The sequence below is a fragment of the Salvelinus namaycush genome, chromosome 25, assembly GCF_016432855.1.
Source record: "Salvelinus namaycush isolate Seneca chromosome 25, SaNama_1.0, whole genome shotgun sequence".
Lineage (NCBI taxonomy): Eukaryota > Metazoa > Chordata > Actinopteri > Salmoniformes > Salmonidae > Salvelinus > Salvelinus namaycush.
The window spans coordinates 12,893,946-12,918,372 of record NC_052331.1 but is presented as its reverse complement, the minus strand read 5'-3'; the positions used below and the strand labels follow the sequence as shown (position 1 = coordinate 12,918,372).

The 24,427-nt window shown below is 41.0% G+C and overlaps 1 protein-coding gene across 1 annotated transcript in view; it reads left to right on the top strand.

The window, feature by feature from the left end:
• The window catches only part of LOC120020650 (transmembrane inner ear expressed protein-like), a 28,727-nt gene that overhangs the window by 1,458 nt on the left and 2,842 nt on the right, over positions 1-24,427 (top strand). The window contains exons 2-3 of the mRNA XM_038964356.1: positions 16,877-16,994; positions 18,459-18,608. Of these exons, the coding sequence (XP_038820284.1) occupies positions 16,877-16,994; positions 18,459-18,608 (268 nt within the window). The remainder of the gene's footprint in view (positions 1-16,876; positions 16,995-18,458; positions 18,609-24,427) is intronic.

Sequence of the window (24,427 nt, the reverse complement as noted above, 5' to 3'; positions counted from 1 at the left end):
TATATATATATATCCATCTCACACATGTACAGGTTTCCCACTTGTACATGCAATGAAACAGGACAAACATAATCATCCCCCTATTTGATCTTTGTGATGTGTACTTGCTTGAAGAAAGACATCTGGTTCAGTTTGAATATTTGTATTAGGACAGAATTATCTCAACTAAGCCTATGTGTCTCGAGGCAGGTTTGACACTGAAACTTCAACATCCATAGCAACTGCAAGCTTCAGCCAGAGTCAACTCTCTCACTGGATCTGAGTTGTTTGAATATGTTTACCAAAGTTCTGGCTTATCCACTAATCCCAACACATAAAATAGGAGAGCGGGTGAGGACATTAAGCATTACATAATCATGGTGAACTACTACGAATTCACTACTTTGTATTAACGGCAGCAGAGTTACAATCTCTTGTCCCCTGGGCCAACATATTAACCCCCCCCCCCCCGATAAAGTGCCATTACACTTGAGAGTAAAGTCATATCAGGCTACAAACAATCTTAGTCAAAATGTATGATTTGTTTTTGTTTTTTGGCAACAACACCCTATGCCCCTGATGGCCTTGGCAGATGGAGGACATGCTCAAACAGTACACTGAAATGTGGAGATTTGGTGAGAAGAAAGCCAAGGTCAGGCCCATGACATATTTTTAACATGCTGACTCACAAAAGCCAATCAGCTCCAACACACAGCTCCCAAAGGAGCCCAATCTAACACACAGCTCTGGCTGTTCTCAGAAATGGCACCCTGTTCTTTGTACAGAGCCCAAGGGCGCCTAGTTTAAAAGTAGTACAATATGTATGGAATATAGTGTGGATGAGCTTTTGTCAAAAGTTGTGCACTGTATTGATTCTGTGCCTTTTCGGAACCACGCCTGTCTGTCACACTGTAAATGAGAGACAACATATCAAGACACAAGAAACACTGAGAAACAATTCCAAGAAGAACACTTTTCTTACAATACATCAAGGCAATGGTCTTTTAGTAGTTGACCTAAAAAACCTCATGGCAAGAATAAAATAAAAAATAAAAAACATGTACGCTGCCCAGAAGAGTTTGACCGGGGCCCCATTAAGTACGTTTACATGCACACTAATAATTCAATATTAACACTCAAACTACCAACTGGGGTCATTTTGACCCGTAGGGATATTTTTAATCGTATAGCCCAAAAGTGGTTAATTAAATTCTTCAAATTTTTCATGACTTTGTCAAACAACTTGTTTTTAATAAATTCAAATCATTGTTTAATGTTACTGTATCAATATGGACTTTGGGGTCATGTTGACCCCAGTCAAAAACACCTAATTCTGCCTATAGTAATTTGATATAGGACCTTTATTTGAATCTAGTTTTCTCTGGAGACATAATAACAACTTATCCATATCACCAGAGGGTGGAGGGGGACCTGTATCAGTCATTTCCACTAGATAGACAGATCATCTGCACAGATATAGCTCCCCATGTACTTGCCTAAGATTGTATTTTTCTATACCATCTATTGTCTATGACTGTGTAATTTTTTTTTAATTAACTGATTTTTGTGCATATAGAAATCTGCCAATGGTATATAAAGTCTGCCAATGGTATAACTACTTGATAGAACTGCAATACAGAACTCAGATAAGCTTTGAATCTACACAGAGAGCTGTATTGGTGTGTACTCTATAAAAAGTATTTATTCTAGGGCAAATATAAAAAAGTATTTATTTGAATCCAGGTTTCTTTGGAGACATATTAAGTTTTACATATCCTCAGTGGGTGGAAGGGGACCAATTGGAGTGATCTCGACCTGATAGACAGATCACCTGCACAGATGGAGCACTCGTCTTTAACTGGTTATAACTAGGTATGATCGTGTATAAAATCAAAATGACCATAGATATATGCGTAGTTGCAGTCAAAACAGCTCAGAAATGTCAGTCAGTGGTATAACTACTTGGTTAAACAGAAACCAGCTAACAGAAACCAGCTAACCTACAGAAATACAGAAACCAGCTAACCTCTGAATGTACACATACAGTAGTGCTGTATTGGTATGCATTCTCCGTAAAATAGTTATTCTACGGAAAATAACAATAATACCCTCATATATTATATATGTGCAACTTGTTATGGTATTTTGGGCATGCTTGTTGATGCTTTTTTAAGCATCCTGCCTAGGCCCTACCCCTCCCATTGTTTCACTTGCAAACATGCTAATGCTCACTGTGGGGTAAGTAAATAAAGAAAACTAAGCCATATTTTTGATCATTGTCTCAGGATCAATGGATGAATCACTTTTTGTCAATAAAATGAAGTATATTAAACATTTTGGTGTACTGCCCCTTTAAATGGCAGTCATGTTTACCACATAAATATGATAATACTACAATCAAATTATGTTGAATCTGGATTTTAGTACTAACGTGGATTGTACTTTGAAAAGAAGATGCACATTATATGAGGGGGAAATTATATTTTGTTTTACCGGGTATCAACATTAACTGTAATTTTGCTAAAATAACATACGGTTTTCTAACATTTTTATTTCAAAATTATCGCAGTTGGTAATCCATGTATGTAAAATATGTTGGTAGTTGAGGGTTAAACTGATTATGGCATTAGTCATGTGAAGACCGTACTCTGCTTATCGTAATCGGCATAAGGTCATAATCGAGGTAAGCAAACACAAATAAAAAAAACTGGATTTCTGAGCAATCTTTCAAATTACAAGGACATATAAACCCCCTGATCAGTTCCAGCGGTGTATTTGATCTGCACATGTGCTTGTACCAGCAGCGCAAGCCTCCCTTTTTTGCAGAAGTGAAGAAAGTCTGGAAAAACTGAAAGTATGCATATTAGAAATAGTTTTCACATGTCCGAACACATGGCTGCTGTGGTAGAACATTTCTTTTGATTGGCGATTTTCTGCATTTATCAAAGTCCCATCAGGAAGCCTGATTTCAGATGTGTCCATGTAAACAGGAATTAAAGGGAAATCGTTCTTCTTGCAAAACATGTAAACATTTTAATGAATCAAACTATTATGTTAATATGAGTATTCACAATAATTGTATTAAAGTACCCATTGCCATCATATTGAAACAACCTTACGCCAAGAGGTTGCTAGGTGGTGGGTTAACGGTTAAGGTGTTGGCTTGACAGTTGCTGGACTTGGGTTCTAGTCCAAGTCGAAGCTAACCCAAATTCACTACGTTGGTGTCAGAAGTGGGATGGTGACAGTGGGGCCATTGGATAGGTGTTTACACATGAGGGACTTGGTATAGAGACATAATCTCATGGTCCGCTGGAGGTTTTGTCTAGTTCCCAGTTGGTCCCAGGGACATTTTTAGGACTTTCTTTGGATGTTGGGTCATGGTCCTGATTGGTGAACCACTGATCCAGACACAGCTCTTTGTCTTTAGGCAATGCAAGGGACACCGACACATGGTGCTTTTACCAAAGTGTTTTCAACTTAAATATTTGACATGATTACAGTGTGTTCATTCATGCAGAAATTATTATTATGTAACCTGGGATTTGAACTCTCAACCTCTTGGTTCACGGCATTCCGATCTTCCTGCTACGCCACCATGTCTGTATCAGTGACTGATTTCCCCTGTAGACCTATTCCTACACTTTGCACTTCAAAGTAAATCTCAGCTCTGTAAAAAATACACTGTAGAAAAAAGTAGATTTATCGCAGTGATTCAAGGATAACATTAAAACAGAATAATAAGTCCCACCAACATTAGACAACTATACTGAAAACCCAAACTCAAATTGCTGAAATAAGTCAATTCATTCAAATAGATTTTTGCCATGTTAACGTATAACCTAAATAGAAGTGCAGATGGCACTCTTTTGCTATATGCAGAGATATATTATAGGTACTGAATGTGTAGGGGACTTCTGAAATTCTACAGACTTTGTAGAGTGCAGAAAGATCCGCATACCCCTAAATCCAGAGGTTGTGAGTTTAAATCCCAGGTGGGGTCAATAGTGATCATGTCAAATGTAATCATATTGTCATTTATTAAAGATTTTTACACAATTTTAGAACAGCATACCACTTACCTTAAAATCCCATACCATTTCCATACTTTACTTATCATGGTTTGGGACACCTGAGACCATCACGTGACAAAAACCTCCAGGGGACCAAACCGGGAATTAGACAAAACCTCCATGACACAACGTTCCAAGAATGTGATTAGAGTCATTAAAACTCGTTTTTCAACCACTCCACAAATTTCTTGTTAACAAACTATAGTTTTGGCAAGTCGGTTAGGACATCTACTTTATGCATGACACAAGTCATTTTTCCAACATTTGTTTACAGACAGATTTTTTCACTTATAATTAACTGTATCACAATTCCAGTGGGTCAGAAGTTTACATACACTAAGTTGACTGTGCCTTTAAACAGCTTGGAAAATTCCAGAAAATGATGTCGTGGCTTTAGAAGCTTCTGTTAGGCTAATTGACATAATTTTAGTCAATTGAAGGTGTACCTGTGGATGTATTTCAAGGCCTACCTTCAAACTCAGTCAGTGCCTCTTTGCTTGACATCATGGGAAAATCAAAAGAAATCAGCCAAGACCACAGCAATTTCTAAAAGGTACCATGTTCATCTGTACAAACAATAGTACGCACGTATAAACACAATGGGACCACGCAGCCGTCATACCGCAAAGGAAGGAGATGCGTTCTGTCTCCTAGAGATGAATGTACTTTGGTGCGAAAAGTACAAATCAATCCCAGAACAACAGCAAAGGACCTTGTGAAGATACTGGAGGAAACAGGTACAAAAGTATTTTAATCCACAGTAAAATGAGTCCTATATCAACATAACCTGAAAGGCCGCTCAGCAAGGAAGAAGCCACTGCTCCAAAACCGCCATAAAAAAGCCAGACTACGGTTTGCAACTGCACATGGGGACAAGGATCGTACTATTTGGAGAAATGTCCTCTGGTCTGATGAAACAAAAAGTAGAACCTTTTGGTGATAATGACCATTGTTATGTTAGTAGGAAAAAGGGGGAGGCTTGCAAGCCGAAGAGCACCATCTCAACTGTGAAGCACGGGGGTGGCAGCATCATGTTGTGGGGATGTTTTGCTACAGGAGGGACTGGTGCACTTCACAAAATAGATGATATCATGAGGTTGGAAAATGATGTGGATATATTGAAGCAACATCTCAAGAAATCAGTCAGGAAGTTAAAGCTTGGTCGCAAATGTGTCTTCCAAATGGACAATGACCCCAAGGATACTTCCAAAGTTGTGGCAAAATGGCTTAAGGACAAAAAAGTAAAGGTATTGGAGTGGCCATCACAAAGCCCTGACCTCAATCCTATAGAACATGTGTGGGCAGAACTGAAAAGCATGTGTGAGCAAGGAGGCCTACAAACCTAACTCAGTTACACCAGCTCTGTCAGGAGGAATGGGACAAAATTCACCCAACTTATTGTGGGAAGCTTATGGAAGGCTACCCGAAATGTTTGACCCAAGTTAAACAATTTAAAGGCAATGCTACCAAATACTAATTGAGTGTATGTAAACTTCTGAGCCACTGGGAATGTGATGAAAGAAATAAAAGCTGAAATAAATCATTTTCTCTACTATTATTCTGACATTTCACTTTCTTAAAATAAAGTGGGGATCCTAACTGACCTAAGACAGGGAATTTTTACTAGGATTAAATGTCAGGAATTGTGAAAAACTTAGTTCAAATATATTTGGCTAAGGTGTATGTAAACTGTACATTCCTCTACAAATAATTTGCCAATCAATACTCTAATCTGCCTGAACGACACCAGAACATTATTTTGAATTTTGTTCCAACAATACAGTGCATTAAAACTAAAAGCAGATTTAGCTAGCTCGGTGGAGACCCTAGGAACATCAATAGTTAACCAATCCTGTGAAGGTTTAGGCAACTCAAGTTTCTATGCTTCAACAGAAAAGTTAGATAACATGAAAGTTCATGAAGTAGAGCCTTGTAAAAAAAAAAGGGAGTAATGTAGAGATCTACGGGTCTTTAGCGAAGTCCAGCCAGCATTTTGATATCAGATGCAGTGATGAGTATCCCAACTGTCACCTGTAACAAAACAAAGGGCACTATGGTAGGTTTAAGAGTAGTAGCAGCTGCACAATGATAAATAATATCACCATAATTAAGATAAGATAAAAAGGTTGACTGATCTGCTTCCTACTGCTTAGAGAAAAGCACAATTTGTTTCTGTAGAAAAAGCCAACTTTAATCTTACCTTCTTAACCAGCTCATCTACATGTTTTTTAAACATCAAATCCATGTCAGTCCTAATGCCTAAGTATTTATATGCAGGAACACCTTCAATTGGAGAACCATCTATTGAGTGAACATGTAGCTCATCTGAAACATTCTTACAAGAGTTTAAAAACAACATGTATTTTGTGTTGCCCATTTAAACACAAGTTTTATATCAGCAAGGAATTCCTGCATAGCTATAAAATCTGACTGTCGTTTTAACACAGCCAGATCAAAAGTCGGGGCAATAGCCGACATAATAGCATCATCCGCATACAGATAAAGTTTACATTTTTTAATAGATTGACCAATGGTGTATATATAAATAGTGAAGAGAACAGGTCCCAAAATCAACCCCTGTGGTACACCTTTAAGCACTTCAAGAAATTCAGACTTAACCCTATCAATCACGATGGCCTGAGTTCTGTAACTAAGATAGTCATGAAACCATGAACAGGCGTCAGAGCTCAGGCCTATTGAGGACAACTTATTCAATAAAATAGCATGATCAACAGTATCAAAAGCTTTTTAAAGGTCCACAAACAAAGCCGCACATTTCATTTTAGTGTCTAAAGCATTGACAAGATCATTAACATCTAAAGTGGTTGCTGTACTAGTTCTATGCCCAGGCCTAAACCCTGATTGGTTTACATTCAAAATACATTCCTCAGATCAAAAAAGAGCAAAGTTGTACATTTACCAAGGATTCTAGAATCTTAGCTAGACACGGAAGCCTTGTAATGAGGCGACAATTATTAACATCACTACTATCCCCACCCTTATGGAGTGGCAGGATAATAGCTGATTTCCATACTTTTGGAATATTTCCTGATAACAATATTAAATTTAAAAAATGTGGGTTATTGAGCCAACAATGATGGGCGCTGCACACTTAAGCAGACCGGGATCCAATTGGTCGGCCCCTGTGGATTTCTTGTTGTCTATTGCTAGCAAAGCATCCACAACTTATTTTTCTATAAAAAGCCTAAAAGAAAAGCTTTGACTATGATTTCTTTGACCATTCAGCAAGTTTCCTCTATCAGAGAGAGAGAGGGAGAGAGAAACAGATAAACCAAGAGGAGATACAGTCATTGTTGGCATTTGTATTGATGTTCTGAGCGTTGCAATTAAAAGAGAGTGTGCTGTTCATGATGGTTCCCAGGTACTTCAAACACCCCACTCTCTCTACTTCTTCACCACCCAGGACTAGGTGGCTCACTGGGTTTGCCATCCTCTAGAAATCAATGACCAATTATTTTGTTTTGTTGATGTTGAGTGTGAGGTAGTTGTCATTTCACCAGTGATGTACCCTGTTAACTTCTGTTTGGTAATGCAGTGTGTTATCTGAGCCGTTGACAACGGAGGTGTCATCTGCATATTTCACTGCCAAGCAGTCCCTGTCGGAGCCTCTCAGGTCATTGGTGTATATGAAGAATAGCACTGGAGAGATGATAGTTCCTTGGGGGGGAACCGGTAGATGTACAAAGAAGAAGGGATGTTGTGTTGTTGAACTTGAAATACTGCCCCCTGTTCAGCAGGAAGTCCAGAGCCCACAAGGTATTACTGGGGTCCACCTGTAGGTGGGAGAGTGTCACAGAATAGGTGAGGCTGCATGCAGTTAAACGCAGAGAAGTCCAGGAAAAGGATTCACACATAAGAATGAGGCCTCTCCAGGTGTTTCACGGCACTGCGCAAAACCGTCAGTACTGCATCGTCGACTAATCTGTTCTTCCTGTATACAAACTGTATTGGGTCAAGGGCTCCATCCACATGAGACCTGAGACGTGTGAGTATCAAGTGCTCAAGGCACTTCACTACGACTGAAGTTACCGCCACAGGACGATAGTCAATCAATGTTTCGATAAGGTCAAAGTTTTACATTGTTCCCATCTGGTTTCTATGACCGTAACATGACATTGCACTGGTCAAATGGTTTACTGTAATATTCCATTTTGATTGTTATTGGAAAAGCACAGACACTTGAATCCTCCTTGCCAAGTTCAATCAAATTGTACTGAAAAAAATCTATAGAAATTGTTTTTGCTGAAAGGATATCCTTCTGTGAATGTTTCAATTATTGCACTCTGAATTTCAAGAAATAAATAGTTATCTAATATTTCACATAAAAGCCCCATTTGCTTGAAAGTCATCTTGACTAATGCACAAGTTTTGTTTGGCCCTCTTCCCAGATGTATTGTCCTGTGAGATGAGATTGTTTACAACGACAGGAAACTTAATAAGTGTCCGTATCCTGACCCATCATATATTGATCTGTACCCATGAACTATGGGGCTGCTAGATGTAACCCCTGCTTGTTGTTCCTTCAAAACAAGGCGTGATAGAGGAGCACCAGGAAGGATACCTCCAGGGCTGGCCCTAGCCTTTTGGGGGCCCTAGGCGAGATTTGGTTGGGGGGCCCACCCACTGCGAGGGCAAAACATTTTAGTGGTCCCCCTCTTGACGGTGGAGTGAAGAAAATGAAATTTTACAGTTAATTACCTACAATTCTACACATTTTGCCATGGGATGGAGATCATTTTTTTGCAGTTGTATAGCAAATTTCCTGAAATTCTACATATTTTGCATTACTTTTGCCATGTTAATATGAGTGAGAGTGACTAATAAAATCAATGGCTCTTGCTGCCAAGGGAATGCCTGACAGCTTGAAAGACGTTTTGGACACTACAGTGACTTGGTTAACTTTGTTAAAGCAAGGCCCCTGAACTCTTGTGTATTTTCTGCATTATGCAATGATATGGGCAGCGACCATGTAACGCTTTTACAACATACTGGTAATCAAGGGGCAAAGTATTGACACATTTTTTTGAATTGAGAGACAAGCTTAAAGTTTTCTTCAATGACCATAATTTTCACTTGTCTGACCGCTTGCATGATGACGAGTTTCTCACACAACTGGGCTATCTGGGTGATGTTTTTTGTCACCTGAATAATCTGGATCTAGGATTACAGGGACTCTCCGCAACTATATTCAATGTGCGGGACAAAACTGAGGCTACGATTAAGAAGTTGGAGCTCTTCTCTGTCTGCATTAACAAGGACAACACACTGGTCTTTCAAATCAAATCAAATGTATTTATATAGCCCTTCTTACATCAGCTGATATCTCAAAGTGCTGTACAGAAACCCAGCCTAAAACCCCAAACAGCAAGCAATGCAGGTGTAGAAGCACGGTGGCTAGGAAAAACTACCTATAAAGGCCAAAACCTAGGAAGAAACCTAGAGAGGAACCAGGCTATGAGGGGTGGCCAGTCCTCTTCTGGCTGTGCCGGGTGGAGATTATAACAGAACATGGCCAAGATGTTCAAATGTTCATAAAGGACCAGCATGGTCAAATAATAATAATCACAGTAGTTGTCGAGGGTGCAACAAGTCAGCACCTCAGGAGTAAATGTCAGTTGGTTTTTCATAGCCGATCATTAAGAGTATCTCTACCGCTCCTGCGGTCTCTAGAGAGTTGAAAACAGCAGGTCTGGGACAGGTAGCACGTCCGGTGAACAGGTCAGGGTTCCATAGCTGCAGGCAGAACAGTTGAAACTGAAACAGCAGCACGGCCAGGTGGACTGGGGACAGCAAGGAGTCATCATGCCGGGTAGTCCTGAGGCATGGGCCTAGGGCTCAGTTCCTCCGAGAGAGAGAAAGAGAGAGAGAATTAGAGAGAGCATATTTAAATTCACACAGGACACCGGATAAGACAGGAGAAGTACTCCAGATATAACAGACTGACCCTAGCCCCCCGACACATAAACTAATGCAGCATAAATACTGGAGGCTGAGACAGGAGGGGTCAGGAGACACTGTGGCCCCATCCAATGATACCCCCGGACAGGGCCAAACAGGCAGGATATAACCCCACCCACTTTGCCAAAGCACAGCCCCCACACTACTAGAGGGATACCTTCAACCACCAACTTACAATCCTGAGACAAGGCCGAGTATAGCCCACAAAGATCTCCGCCATGGCACAACCCAAGGGGGGGCGCCAACCCAGACAGGAAGATCACGTCAGTGACTCAATTCTCTCAAGTGACGCATCCCTCCTAGGGACAGCATGGAAGAGCACCAGTAAGCCAGTAAGCCAGTGACTCAGCCCCTGTAATAGGGGCTGAGTCATTGTATGATTTTTTGTGTGCAAATTAACTCAAGCTTACAGACAATGTCAAATGTGATATAGCAAAGCACCTGAGTGAGCTGGGTGCGCAATTACGCAGGCACAGGCGAGAGCTGCCCAGTGACACGAGCCTACCAGACGAGCTAAATAACTTCTTTGCTCGCTTCGAGGCAAGTAACACTGAAACATGCATGAGAGCATCAGCTGTTCCGGACGACTGTATGATCACGCTCTCTGCAGCCGATATGAGTAAGACCTTTAAACAGGTCAGCATTCACAAGGCCGCAGGGCCAGATAGATTACCAGGTGAACTCCGAGTACATGTACTCCGAGCATGCACTGACCAACTGGCAAGTGTCTTCACCGACATTTTCAAACTCTCCCTGTCTGAGTTTGTAATACTAGAATGTTTCAAGCAGACCACCATAGTCCCTGCGCCCATGAACCTGCCGAAATGACATCTGTAGCCATGAAATGCTTTGAAAGGCTGGTCATGGCTAATATCTACACCACTGTCCCAGAAACCCTAGACCCACTCCAATTTGCATACCGCCCCAACAGATTCACAGATGATGCAATCTCTATTGCACTCCACACTGCCTTTTCACACCTGTACAAAAGGAACACCTACAGTTGAAGTCGGAAGTTTACATACACCTTAGCCAAATATATTTAAACTCAGTTTTTCACAATTCCTGACATTTAATCCTAGTAAAAATTTGCCGTCTTAGGTCAGTTAGGATCAACACTTTATTTTAAGAATGTGAAATGTCAGAATAATAGTAGAGATAATGATTTATTTCAGCTTTTATTTCTTTCATCACATTCCCAGTGGCTCAGAAGATTACATACACTAAATTAGTATTTGGTAGCATTGCCTTTAAATTGTTTAACTTGGGTCAAACATTTCGGGTAGCCTTCCACACGCTTCCCACAATACGTTGGGTGAATTTTGGCCCATTCCTCCTGACAGAGCTGGTGTAACTGAGTCAGGTTTGTAGGCCTCCTTGCTCGTACATTCTTTTTCAGTTCTGCCCATAAATTTTCTATAGGATTGAGGTCAGGGCTTTGTGATGGCCACTCCAATATTTTGACTTTGTTGTCCTTAACTTCTCTAGGATATGTGGGACGCTAACGTCCCACTTGGCCAAAAGCCAGAAAAAATGTAGCGCGCCAAATTCAAATATATTACTTTAAAAATGTATCTTTCATGAAATCACACATGAAAGACACCAAATTAAAGCTACACATGTTGTGAATCCAGCCAACATGTCTGATTTCAAAAAGGATTTACGGCAAAAGCACACCAAACGATTATGTTAGCTCAGTACATAGCCACAAAAAAACTGCCATTTTCCCAGCAAAAGATAGTAGTCACAAAAAGCAGAAATAGAGATAAAATGAATCACTAACCTTTGATGATCTTCATCAGATGACACTCGTAGGACATCATGTTACACAATACATTTATGTTTTGTTCGATAATGTGCATATTTATATCCACAAATCTCGGTTTACATTGGCGCCATGTTCAGAAATGCCTCCAAAATATCCGGAGAAATTACAGAGAGCCACGTCAAATAACAGAAATACTCGTCATAAACTTTGATGAAAGATACATGTTTTACATATAATTAAAGATACACTTGTTCTTAATGCAACCGCTGTCTCAGATTTCAAAAAAACTTTATGTAAAAAGCACACCATGCAATAATCTGAGACGGCGCTCAAAAATAACAACATTTCTCCGCCATGTTGGAGTCAACAGAAATACGAAATTACATCATAAATATTCCCTTACCTTTGATCATCTTCATCAGAATGCAGTCTCAGGAATCCTAGTTCCACAATAAATCGTTGTTCTGTTCGATAATGTCCATTACTTATGTCTAAGTAGCTACTTTTGCTAGCATGTTTAGTGCACATGTCCAAACGCTCGCGCAGATGCAGGCGAACTCGGACGAAAACTTCAATAAGTTATATAACAGGTCGAATAAACTGGTCAAACTAAGTAGAAAATCATTCTTCAGGATGTTGTTATCATATATATCCAATAACGTTCCAACCGGAGCATTCCTTCATGTCTGTAGAAGTTATGGAACGCAAGGCGATATCATGAGGAAAGCGCATGACCAGGAACTGGCAATCTGCCAGACCACTGACTCATTCCCCTCTCATCCGGCCCCACAACACAGCATAAGCTTCATTCCACGTTCTACAGACTGTGACATCTAGTGGAAGGCGTAGGAAGTGCAAACAGATCCATATCTTACAGGGAATTGAATAGACGATGAGTTGAATGTTGACCAGTCTCAGAATTCTCACTTCCTGTTTGGATTTTTTCTCAGGTTTTTGCCTGCCATATGAGTTCTGTTATACTCACAGACATCATTCAAACAGTTTTAGAAACTTCAGAGTGTTTTATATCCAATAGTAATAATAATATGCATATATTAGTATCTGGGACAGAGTAGGAGGCAGTTCACTATGGGCACGCAATTCATCCAAAAGTGAAAATGCTGCCCCCTATATCAAAGAAGTTAAGCCATTTTGCGACAACTTTGGCAAAACCTTGGCAGTATGCTTGGGGTCATTGTCCATTTGGAAGACCCAATTGCGACCAAGCTTTAACTTCCTGACTGATGTCTTGATGTTGCTTCAATATATCCACATAATTTTCCATCCTCATGATGCCATCTATTTTGTGAAGTGCACCAGACCCTCCTGCATCAAACCCCCCCCCCCCGCCCCCCAACATGATGCTGCCAGCCCTGTGCTTCACGGTTGGGATGGTGCTCTTCGGCTTGCAAGCCTCCCCCTTATTCCTCCAAACATAACGATGGTCATTATGGCCAAACAGTTCTACTTTTGTTTCATCAGACCAGAGGACATTTCTCCAAAAAGTGCGATCTTTGTCCCCATGTGCAGTTGCAAACCGTAGTTTGGCTTTTTTATGGTGGTTTTGGAGCAGTGGCTTCTTCCTTGCTGAGCGGCCTTTCAGGTTATGTCGATATAGGACTCGTTTTACTGTGGATATAGATACTTTTGTACCTGTTTCCTCCAGTATCTTCACAAGGTCATTTGCTGTTGTTCTTGGATTGATTTGTACTTTTCGCAAGTTCCTGTTGGTGATGTGGACACCAAGGAACTTGAAGCTGTCAACCTGCTCCCCTACAGACCCGTCAATGAGGATGGTGGCATACTCGATCGTCCTTTTCCTGTAGTCCATGATAATCTCCTTTGTTTTGATCACGATGAGGGAGAGTTTGTTGTCCTTGTCTCTGACCAAGTCTCTGACCTCCTCCCTATAGGCTGTCTCATCATTGTTGGTAATCAGGCCTACCACTGTTGTGTCATCAACAAACTTAATGATGGTGTTGAAGACGTGCCTGGCCGTGCAGTCATGAGGGAACAGGGAGTACAGGAGGGGACTGAGCATGCACCCCTGAGGGTCCCCCGTGTTGAGGATCAGTGTGGCGGATGTGTTGTTAGATGCCCTTACCACCTGTGTGTTGCCAGTAAACGAAAACAATCCCGCACAAAAACTCAAAGGAAATGCCGAGATAAATACCCCCCCTAATTAACCAAAATAAAACCAGGTGACAACACAAAACAGACATAACCAAAAGAAAAGGAAAAAGGATCGGTGGTAGCTAGTAGACCGGCGACGACGACCGCCGAGCACCGCCCGAACAGGGAGAGGAGCCACCTTCGGTGGAAGTCGTGACAGCAAGGCACTACAGAGGGTAGTGCGTCCGGCCCAGTACATCACTGGGGCCAAGCTTCTTGCCATCCAGGACCTCTATACCAGGCGGTGTCAAAATTGTCAAAGACTCCAGCCACCCTAGTCATAGACTGTTCTCTCTGCTACCGCACGGCAAGCGGTACCAGAGCGCCAGAGCGCCAAGTCTAGGTCCAAGAGGCTTCTAATCAGCTTCTACACCCAAGCCATAAGACTCCTGAACAGCTAATCAATGGCATCCCGGACTATTTGCATTGCCCCCCCACCCACCCTCTTCTAATAACTTTACCTACATGTACATATTACCTCAATTACCTCGACACCGGTGCCCCCGCACATTGACTCTGTACCGGTACCCCCTGTATATAGCCCCGCTATTGTTATTTACTGCTGCTCTTTAATTATTTGTTATTCTTATCTCTAACTTTTTTTGTATTTTTTTTTTGTTGGAGGTATTTTCTTTAAACCTCATTGTTGGTTAAGGGCTTGCAAGAAAGCATTTCACTGTAAGGTCTACTACACCTGTTGTATTCAGCGCATGTGACAAATGTGACAAAAAGGGATTCGTTATCCCTTTCATGCCATGACTCCAGTCCATTTACTGATATCTGAACAATGGAGCCTCATCGAAATTGCAACAAGCAGTTCTGTGAAAATGTTATTTAATCAGAAGCCACTGCCAGATTTCTGGATAGGGCTGCGCTCAGAGTATTGTGCCTAGGCAAATTGCGCTGTTAAGACACTGATGCCCTTTGCAACCACGTACCTATTTGAGAGTGGATTCTCGGCCCCACTAGCATGAAAACTAAATACAAGCACAGACTGTGTGTGGAAAATGACCTGTGGTGAGTTATTCACAATTGTTGTATGTAAGATGGCTAAATAAAGAGCAAAATGTTGATTATTATTGTATTATTATTTTTGCCCTGGTCCTACAAGAGCTCTTTGTCACTTCCCACAAGCCGGGTTGTGACAAAACCTCACACTCATTCTTATGTTTAATAAATGTATCGTATAGTGTGTGTGTGGCAGGCTTATAATGATGGCAAAAAACAACATTTGAGAGTGCGCTGACCCTGGTGCTAGAGGGGGCACGCAGCTGGAGGTTGAACGTTTGAAGGGTACGGGACTATAAAAAGTTTGGGAACCACTGCTCTAGAGTCTAGACAATCCTATCCGCCAATCAGGGCTGTGTATGTAAATATATTTACATTTGTATCAACATGCCCACACAATCAGACTGAGCATTTCAATGGCAATAACAGGCTCAAGGAAATGATACAAAAATATTTTAAGGTTATTTTATGAAATAAATACACACAGTGATTTATTTGAAATGTATTAGTGATGATTTAAAAATAAAATAAAAAGACTGCATGGGGGCTCCAAGGCTTATCACCAGGGCTTTGAATTCATCATAATGATGATTCTTAATAATACAGCATAACCTCGGATTGTAGCCTAATTGTGATGTTAAGGATGTGGACTACAAACGTTGAGGCAGATCTAAGAGCATTGATATCTTATCTTTCTTGATTAATGTCTTGTTGTTTAATATTTATAGGTTCTTCATAATGCGTCTTGTACTGTGTATGAATAGTTTGACCTACAGTATGAAACCCCAGTCAGTATTATTTAAATCATCCCTAGGAAATTTAAATGAGCCTCATGATTTACATAAATTCACAAAAAAACTGCAAGTCTCTTTCTCTCACTTGATCTCACACCTAAACTATAGCCTACTGTAGCCTATCAAAACAAATTTCCTTGTTAGAAATGTTCACTTTTTCGTTGAATAATCAAATCCTCCTTCTGCAAGATAATTTTACTCCTGCAACAAAACTGGTCAAATTAAGATCAAACATCTGTATGTGTGGGGTAGACAATATTCATTCAAGTCTTTCCTTTTTTTACCTTCACTCTTTGTGCCATGATGTGTGATTCATTTTCCTTGATCATTGCCATTTACTCAGTGAGACAATTATTTTGTTTTCATTATGTTCTTGCAGTATTTCTCAGCATTCAGTGGCTTTCCAGCATTTTATTACCAGCTTTTCAGCCAAAGTTATGAAAAACGTGAAAGAGTCGACATAACATAACAAATTGGAACAAGACAGGAGATAGTGTCTAGTGTTCAAAGAGATTGGTCTATTTTGTGGTTTGATGTTCTTGCTCAGTTCAATGCTATTGTTTTGTTTTGTTTTCCCTTTTTCTTTTTCAGATAGTCATCTTTCTATTTCAACCCATTGTTGAGATGGTTTTTGAGGCAGATTTAAGTTCATTTTTTAGGCTTAAGGTGGTAGCACTCCCCCACTAGTGCCGTCAGGTTGACTGACATATTCAGAGGACTAAGAGATCACGAGTGATAACACCCGACTGGCATGCTTCACATTCCGCATTATCTACGGAATCCTCTATTTCAGGGTTTTATGCCAAGCCCTTCTTCCCTGTTTCAGGGTTTTCCATATCCTTACAGTGACACCAATTTTTATTTTACACTTCTGTATTTCCTCCAATTGTCTTGCCACCGTGTGTCTCTTCAGAAACTGAGCGGAGGAGAAGAATGTTATTCTCTCAATCATATTGATATTTGCATCAATTGCGGTATTTGTCCAAATAGCATTTAACTATCTGTCGTGAAGACTATCAAACAGCAGAGTGATTTGAAGAGTACCTGTCTAGATGACACAATAATGTACTCATGCAAATATTGTCTCTTTTCCCCCCCTACAGCTTTTACCGACAGATCCCCCAAAGAAGCCAGACCCAGTCACTTCAGAAACAGTCGTATTCTGGGGACTGCGGTTATGGCAAGTCATTGGTATCTTCTCTATGTTTATTCTAGCAGTCAGTAAGTATTTCTCTAAACCTGTCGTAGTAGTATATCTGCCAGACATTCAAGACTATTTATGAAATGAATATTTACATAAATTTACAAATACCTAGCAATTTCACATCAAACCTCCATCTTCCAATTCCATTTATATAAATCACATTAGTAAAATGAATGTACAAATTAGTCAGTCAGTCAAGATACAATGCTTCAGCTCAGCTTTTTGTCTGCATAGTCCAACTAGTTTGCATACAGAACAGATAGATCGCATGATACATGGAAATGTATATCATTTGCTGAATTGTCATGATGGTTATTGTGAGGGAGGGCTCCAAATGGTCATGGTATTGTCGGTTTATGTTTGCTTTATCGACCACATGATGCATGGTTCAATAAGGGGTGGAGGAGGACAAAAGTACACAAGACAAAAATGACATTCTATTTTAGTCATAACTCATCGGACATCTAAACAGTAATAACTAAACCATGTCATGACAGAGACCGAATCAACAAAAAGGAAAGTAGTCTGATAATAGCTGATAATGAAGTGTCACTATACAGTAATATACAGTGAATTCCAAAAGTATTGGGACAGTGACCATTTTTTGTTGTTGTTTTGACTCTCTACTCCAGAACTTTGGATTTGAAATGATAGTCCTAAATGAATCGTGAACAATGATGAGTGAGAAAGTTAGACGCACAAATATCATATCACGAAGACATGCTAACCTCTCACCATTACAGTTACATGGGAGGTTAGCATTTTTTGGGGGGGGGGGGTATGATATTTGTGCATCTGTAACTTTCTCACTCATCATTACTCACAATTCATTCAGGATCATCCGTAAACATGGTAGCATCCACATTAATGTAGAAGTGTTTAGAAACATATTATATTCTTATTCACAATAAAAGTGACTCCAAAATGGCACAGTACATTACTTACCATTAATTTCTATTGGGCACAAAATAATCTGAAACACAACCAAAACAAACAGCAAATGCATCCAACAAGTTTGTAGAGACACAACCTTGATGTAGTCATTGCGGGCTAAGAATGTGGGACCAAATACTTAACTTTTGACTACTTTAATACACATAAGTGAATTTATCCCAATATTTTTGGCCCCTTAAAATGAAGGGACTAAATACAAACGGTTCACCCGATAGGGATGAACATACCTCAAAATTAAAGCTGATAGTTGCACTTTAACCTGAAATGAATGAAACATTGTATCATTTAAAATCCAAAGTTCTGGAGTACAGAGCCAAAGCAACAGAAAATGGTTCACTGTCCCAGTACTTTTGTAGCTCACTGTAAATGCTAATAGCTGTAAAACTGTTATGTGACAGCGTTGTGACAGTAGTGTCTAGTTCAATACATATTCATATGTACTTCAGATACAAGCAAATAATATTCCACATGGGAAATACATTTATCTTTTATCTCTCTCTTTCTCGCCCACCTTCTCCATTTGCAAGTCATCACCCTATGCTGCATCTTCAAATGCCGTATCCCCAGGACGAAGAAGGAGATTGAGGCGCGACATGCTCAGAGAGTAGCAGCTAAGGACTACGCCAACACACTGGAGACTGTGCCTCCTCTCAACGAGCTCACAGAGATCCCAGGAGGTAAGTGATTCCCTTCTCAGACCCTCTCTACCTCAACAACAGTGCGATGCACATTTTAGGACATCCCTACTCCCTATGACAAAAGTCTCTAGGACGTAGGTGTGGTGTACATTTTAGGACATCCCTTCTGCCTATGACAGAAGTCCCTGGGAGGTAGGTGCAGTGTACATTTTAGGAAATCCCTATTGCCTATGACAACAGTTCCTGGGAGATAGGTGTGGTGTACATTTTAGGACATCCCTACTCCTATGACAAAAGTCCCTACTCCCAACTTCCTATGAACTTTAGCACTTTTTTTAAATCCACAGCAAGGCTAGATTAAAGTGTGAGACTTTATTTTTAATTTGTAACATTTACCTTCCATTAGTAAACACCTCAACTAGAGATGTGTGCACCTTTTATTTACTTACTCTACTCTAAGAACTACCCTGTTTCTGATTTCAGAGAGTTTTTCAAAGGAGAGTAGACAGGGAACTGCTGGGTGAATTTTATATGCTATTGATGAAATGTCACCTGCTAGGGTTTTTGATAATGTAGGAGATCAATAGCAGCTTGACACGGATTTAACACGAATGGGCCCCTGACAGCTTTTGTATTCATTAGTTTGAATGTTTCTCTCAGATTTCATCACATTATGCTAATGGCTCATCACATTCTAACCATGCAGAGCTAAGATATATTTTTCTCTTAAATAAGGATATTTAGACCTTGAGACAATTGAGACATGGATTGTTTATTGTGTGTGCCATTCAGAGGGTGAATGGGCAAGACAAATAATGTATCAGTTTGTACCAGTTTGAGTGTGTCAAGAACTGCAACGCTGCTGGGTTTCCTGTGTGTATCAAGAATGGTCCACCACCCAAAGGACATCCAGCCAACTGGACACAATAGTGGGAAGCATTGGAGTCAAAATGGGCCAGTGGAATGTTTTCGACACCTTGTAGAGTCCATACCCAGACGAATTGAGGCTGTTCTGAGGACAAAAGGGGGTGCAACTCAATACTAACAAGGTGTTCCTAATGTTTTGTACACTGTGCATAAATAATATATGCCATTTAGCACACACATATGTCAAAAGCGACTTATACCATGCCCAGACCGGATGCGCGCGTGCGGCATCATGCGCAAATTGATTTTGTCCCTACACACCAAATGTGATCACGACACACAGGTTGAAATATCAAAACAAACTCTGAACCAATTATATTAATTTGGGTACAGGTCGAAAAGCATTAAACATTTATGGCAATTTAGCTAGCTAGCTTGCAGTTGCTAGCTAATTTGTCCTATTTAGCTAGCTTGTTGTTGCTAGCTAATTTGTCGTGGGATATAAATGTTGAGTTGTTATTTTACCTGAAATGCACAAGGTCCTCTACTCCGACAATTAATCCACACATAAAACGGTCAACCGAATCGTTTCTAGTCATCTCTCCTCCTTCCAGGCTTTTTCTTCTTTGGACTATATATGGCGATTGGCATCTAACTTTCATAATAAGGTGAATTACCACAACCAACCTGTTCTTCTTTCAACCACCCACGTGGGTATAACCAATGAGGAGATGGCACGTGGGTATCTGCTTCTATAAACCAATGAGGAGATGGGAAAGGCAGGACTTGCACCGCGTTCAATGTCACAAATAGAACTGACTTCTATTTTAGAAACGCAGATGCCCGTTGGCACGCGCGAGCAGTGTTGGTGCAATGATTGAATAACATGTACAGTATGTGTAAATTTATTTTGCAACGCTTGCGCACGCGACGCTAGCCGTGTGGTCAGCATGTTAGTCATGCGTGCATACATTTTACAGATGGGTGGTCCCGGAAATCGATCCAACTATCCTGATGTTGCAAGCACCATGCTCTACAAACTGAGCTACAGAGGACCACAGGAATATAGGATATCTATACATCCATTGGCTTTACAGTATATCTTTAATTATAGGGCCTCTATGTCAGTGTCTGTCTCTTCCTTTTCAACGGTTCTAACTTTCATGCCTTCTCTTTGATTTCTTCCTCCTTCAATCTTTCATCTTCCAACCCTATCCCTTCCCTTTGACCTGTACCTTCCTCTCAAAACCCTTTCTTTCATCCTCTCTTCCTTGTGTTCTTCCCTTTCCTTCCTCTTCTTCCACCTCCCTCTCCTCCCTCTCTTCATCCTCCCTATTTTCCTCCCCCTCTCTTTCCTCCCTGACCTCTTTGTACTCTCCACCCCCCCTCCCCCTCCTCCCTCTCTTCCTCTTCATGCTGTCCCTCCAGCCCTCCCGGACACTGCGTCCCTCCCGACGGTCTCTGAGCAGGTCCAGGCTCGCAGCGCCAGCAGCAGCCAGCTCCCAGTGGTGAGAGAGGAGGAGGAGCTCACTGGCCCCCTCACTCAGCCCGAGACGGGATGACATTCCTCCCTCCTCCTCTCTCCTTTCCCCCCTCACTCAGCCTGAGACTGAATTTACCTCCCTCCTTTTCCTCTTCCTTATCTCTTCTCACCTTCCCTCTCTCCACATTCCTATTTATATTCTGACAAAGAGGGCAATCCACTAGAGGGAACATTGGAACATGCAGCTTAGGATTCAGTAAATCACAGAAAAGCATTGAATAGCTGAATAGAATAGTTAACTTAATAGATCAGCGTGCATCGCTACTTCCTAGAAAGAATGGCATAGACATTGTGGAGAATGTTGCCTGCTGATGAGTAATAGTTGCATGTGTTACGTACTTCAAATGCTCTTTGTTGACATACTCATCCTTGTCGATAGCACATTGATTGTACATTGGACACAGAACTGCAAGTCCATTATTTGGTAGGCAAATGTGGATGATGAAAAAGTAGAGATGAATCTTAAGGCTTCTGACGTTGATGTTGCATGTCTACGGCTGTCATTCGTTGTTTTTTCATTCCTCTCTTTCTCCTTCTCTGACTCAATCTGTAATCTTGGCTTTGTATAAATATATCTATGATCTTTTATGTATGCTTATACAGTAACATCCATGACAACCAACCCTGGTCCTGGATAGCTACAAGGTACACAGGCTTTTTGTCTCAACCTTGCACCAACAATGTCTTAATTATTAGTTGAATCGCATGTTTTAGTATGGGGGAAAAAATGCCTGCACACCATGTCAAGTTCATCCATGTCTAAGTTTGGTTTTCACTGACATACTGTACTTGTCATTTATCTCTGTTTTTCTGTCTGATCCAGGTGGGTGTGTTTCTGTACATGCCATCTGTCCTCTTGAAGTATCACACAGGCTTACATGGACATACATAGGTCTGGAATATCAAGTCAAAATCAAATCCAATTTGATTTGTCACGTGTCGAATACAACAGGTGTAAACCTTACAGTGAAATGCTTACTTACAAGCCATTAATCAACAATGCAGTTTTAAGAAAAACAAGTGTTAAGTAAAAAATAGATAAGTAAAACATTTAAATAAATAATTAAAGAGCAGCAGTAAAAATAACAGTAGCGAGGCTATATACAGGGGGTACCGATACACCGTCAATGTGCAGGGGTACAGGTTAGTTGAGGTAATTGAGGTAATATGTACATGTAGGTAGAGTTATTAAAGTGACTATGCATAGATAATAATCAGAGAGTAGCAGCAGCGTAAAAGAGGGGAGTGGGGGGGCAATGCAAATAGTCTGGGTAGCAATTTGATTAGCTGTTCATGAGTCTTACGGGGTAGAAGCCTTTTGGACCTAGACTTGGCGCTCAGCTACCGCTTGCCGTGCGATAGCAGAGAGAACAGTCTATGACTAGGGTGGCTGGAGTCTTTGACCATTTTTAGGGCCTTCCTCTGACACCGCCTGGTATAGAGGTCCTGGATGGCAGGAAACTCGGCCCCAGTGATGTACTGGGCCATACGCACCACCCTCTGCAGTGCCTTGCGGTCGGAGACCGAGAAGTTGCCTTGCCAAGCAGTGATGCAACCTGCCAGGATGCTCTCGATGGTGCAGCTGTAGAACATTTTGAGGATCTGAGGACCCATGCCAAATCTTTTCAGTCTCCTGTGGGGGAATAGACTTTGTCGTGTCCTTTTCACGACTGTCTTGGTGTGTTTAGACCATAATAGTTTGTTGGTGATGTGGACACCAAGGAACTTTAAGCTCTCAACCTGCTCCACTACAGCCCTGTCAATGAGAATGGGGGCATGCTCGATCCTCCTTTTCCTGTAGTCCACAATCCTCTCCTTTGTCTTGATCACGTTGAGGGAGAGGTTGTTATTCTGGCACCACATGGCCAGGTCTCTGACCTCCTCCCTATAGGCTGTCTCATCATTGTCGGTGACCACTGTTGTGTCGCCGGCAAACTTAATGATGTGTTGGAGTCGTGCCTGGCCATGCAGTCATGGGTGAACAGGGAGTACAGGAGGGGTCTGTATTATTATTTTACAATCATTATGGATAAAATGTATTTTGGGACTGACTGTGTATTGGGATTACTACCATAATGAGCGTGTCAGTCAGAGACAAGCTTAATCCATTAGAGAAATCATAGTCTATGTGAAAGAGTACATAATGTCACATCCAGCTGTATATTATAATGCAGCATCAGGGGATACTGGGGTTAATATGCATTTATTTCCGCAGCAAAACCTCTGCCGTGAACTTATAAGTATCAACCATGTGCTGAGAGAGAGAGTGAAAGGGAGAGAGCGAAAGGGAGAGAGCGAAAGGGAGAGAGAGAGTGGAGAGAGCGAGAAAGAGGGTGTCTGGCATTTATAAAGGAAAAGGATAAACAGATATGCTTTATAATCGTGGAGACTCATGAACCCCACACAGCTGTTTACCCCTGGATTCATCCACAAGAGATAGTGAATTTTCCAGCAAATAGTAAGTGTACCAGGGCCCCCTTCCACTAATTAAGTAATGAGTGAAGTATGCAATTTAAAATATGCAACTCTGTAACGCCTGACGTGATAGCTACGTGCTGCTGTGTGCAAGTATTTGTGGAGAGAGTGTATGCAAATATCCTGGCCATATAATCCAACATATTATTGAGAATATATTCAGTTAGAAACAGAAACAGTTATTACTATATACTTGTGGTTATTGCGTCTCCTGATCAATAAGATTACATTCTGGGCATTGACAACAATGTTTAACTGAATAATTAATCTACAACAAAGTGTCTCTGAGAACACTGACATAACTTCACTCTCAGAAGTTTTACTCACCACTTTACCTACATGACCTAAAAACAATATTGTTTCAGACAGCCTGGATAAAAGTGATAATGTCTGTGAGAACATTTGACATTCATAGGAGATGGTAGAGCAAATACCGGACAGGAGGCAACGCTGAGGGGAGGACTAGGGACGAAGTGCAACTTCCAACCCCCAATTCTTTGTCATATGGATAAAGCTATTAAAATGAACAGTAGACATTGTTCCAGCACACTTTGATCTGTCATGCTCTGAGTTGTGTCAGTTCTCTAGTGGTTCAAGAGCCTCCTGAGGCATGCTGTCAGACAGGGTCCACTTAGAACTGACTGATGCAACCTTCTCACTTCCTCACACCTTTCTCTATACAGTAAGAGAGATGCAGGAAGGACGGACGGACAGGCACGCATACATATGCACAAGCACAAGCACACGCAGGCACACATGTATAGTCACAGATCCACACGCACACATTTCTTACACATCTCAGTCCCACACAGAGGCATAGGGTCATCAGAGAGATTACATGTTACCCCAGGAAACCCAATGCAGGTGTAAAAAGTCTATACTTCACTCCAGGATACCCATTACGGGCAGCGGTATCTATAGAAACAAGGTTGCCATATTCATGTCAGGGGTTATTGCATTTCTATTTTAGTTG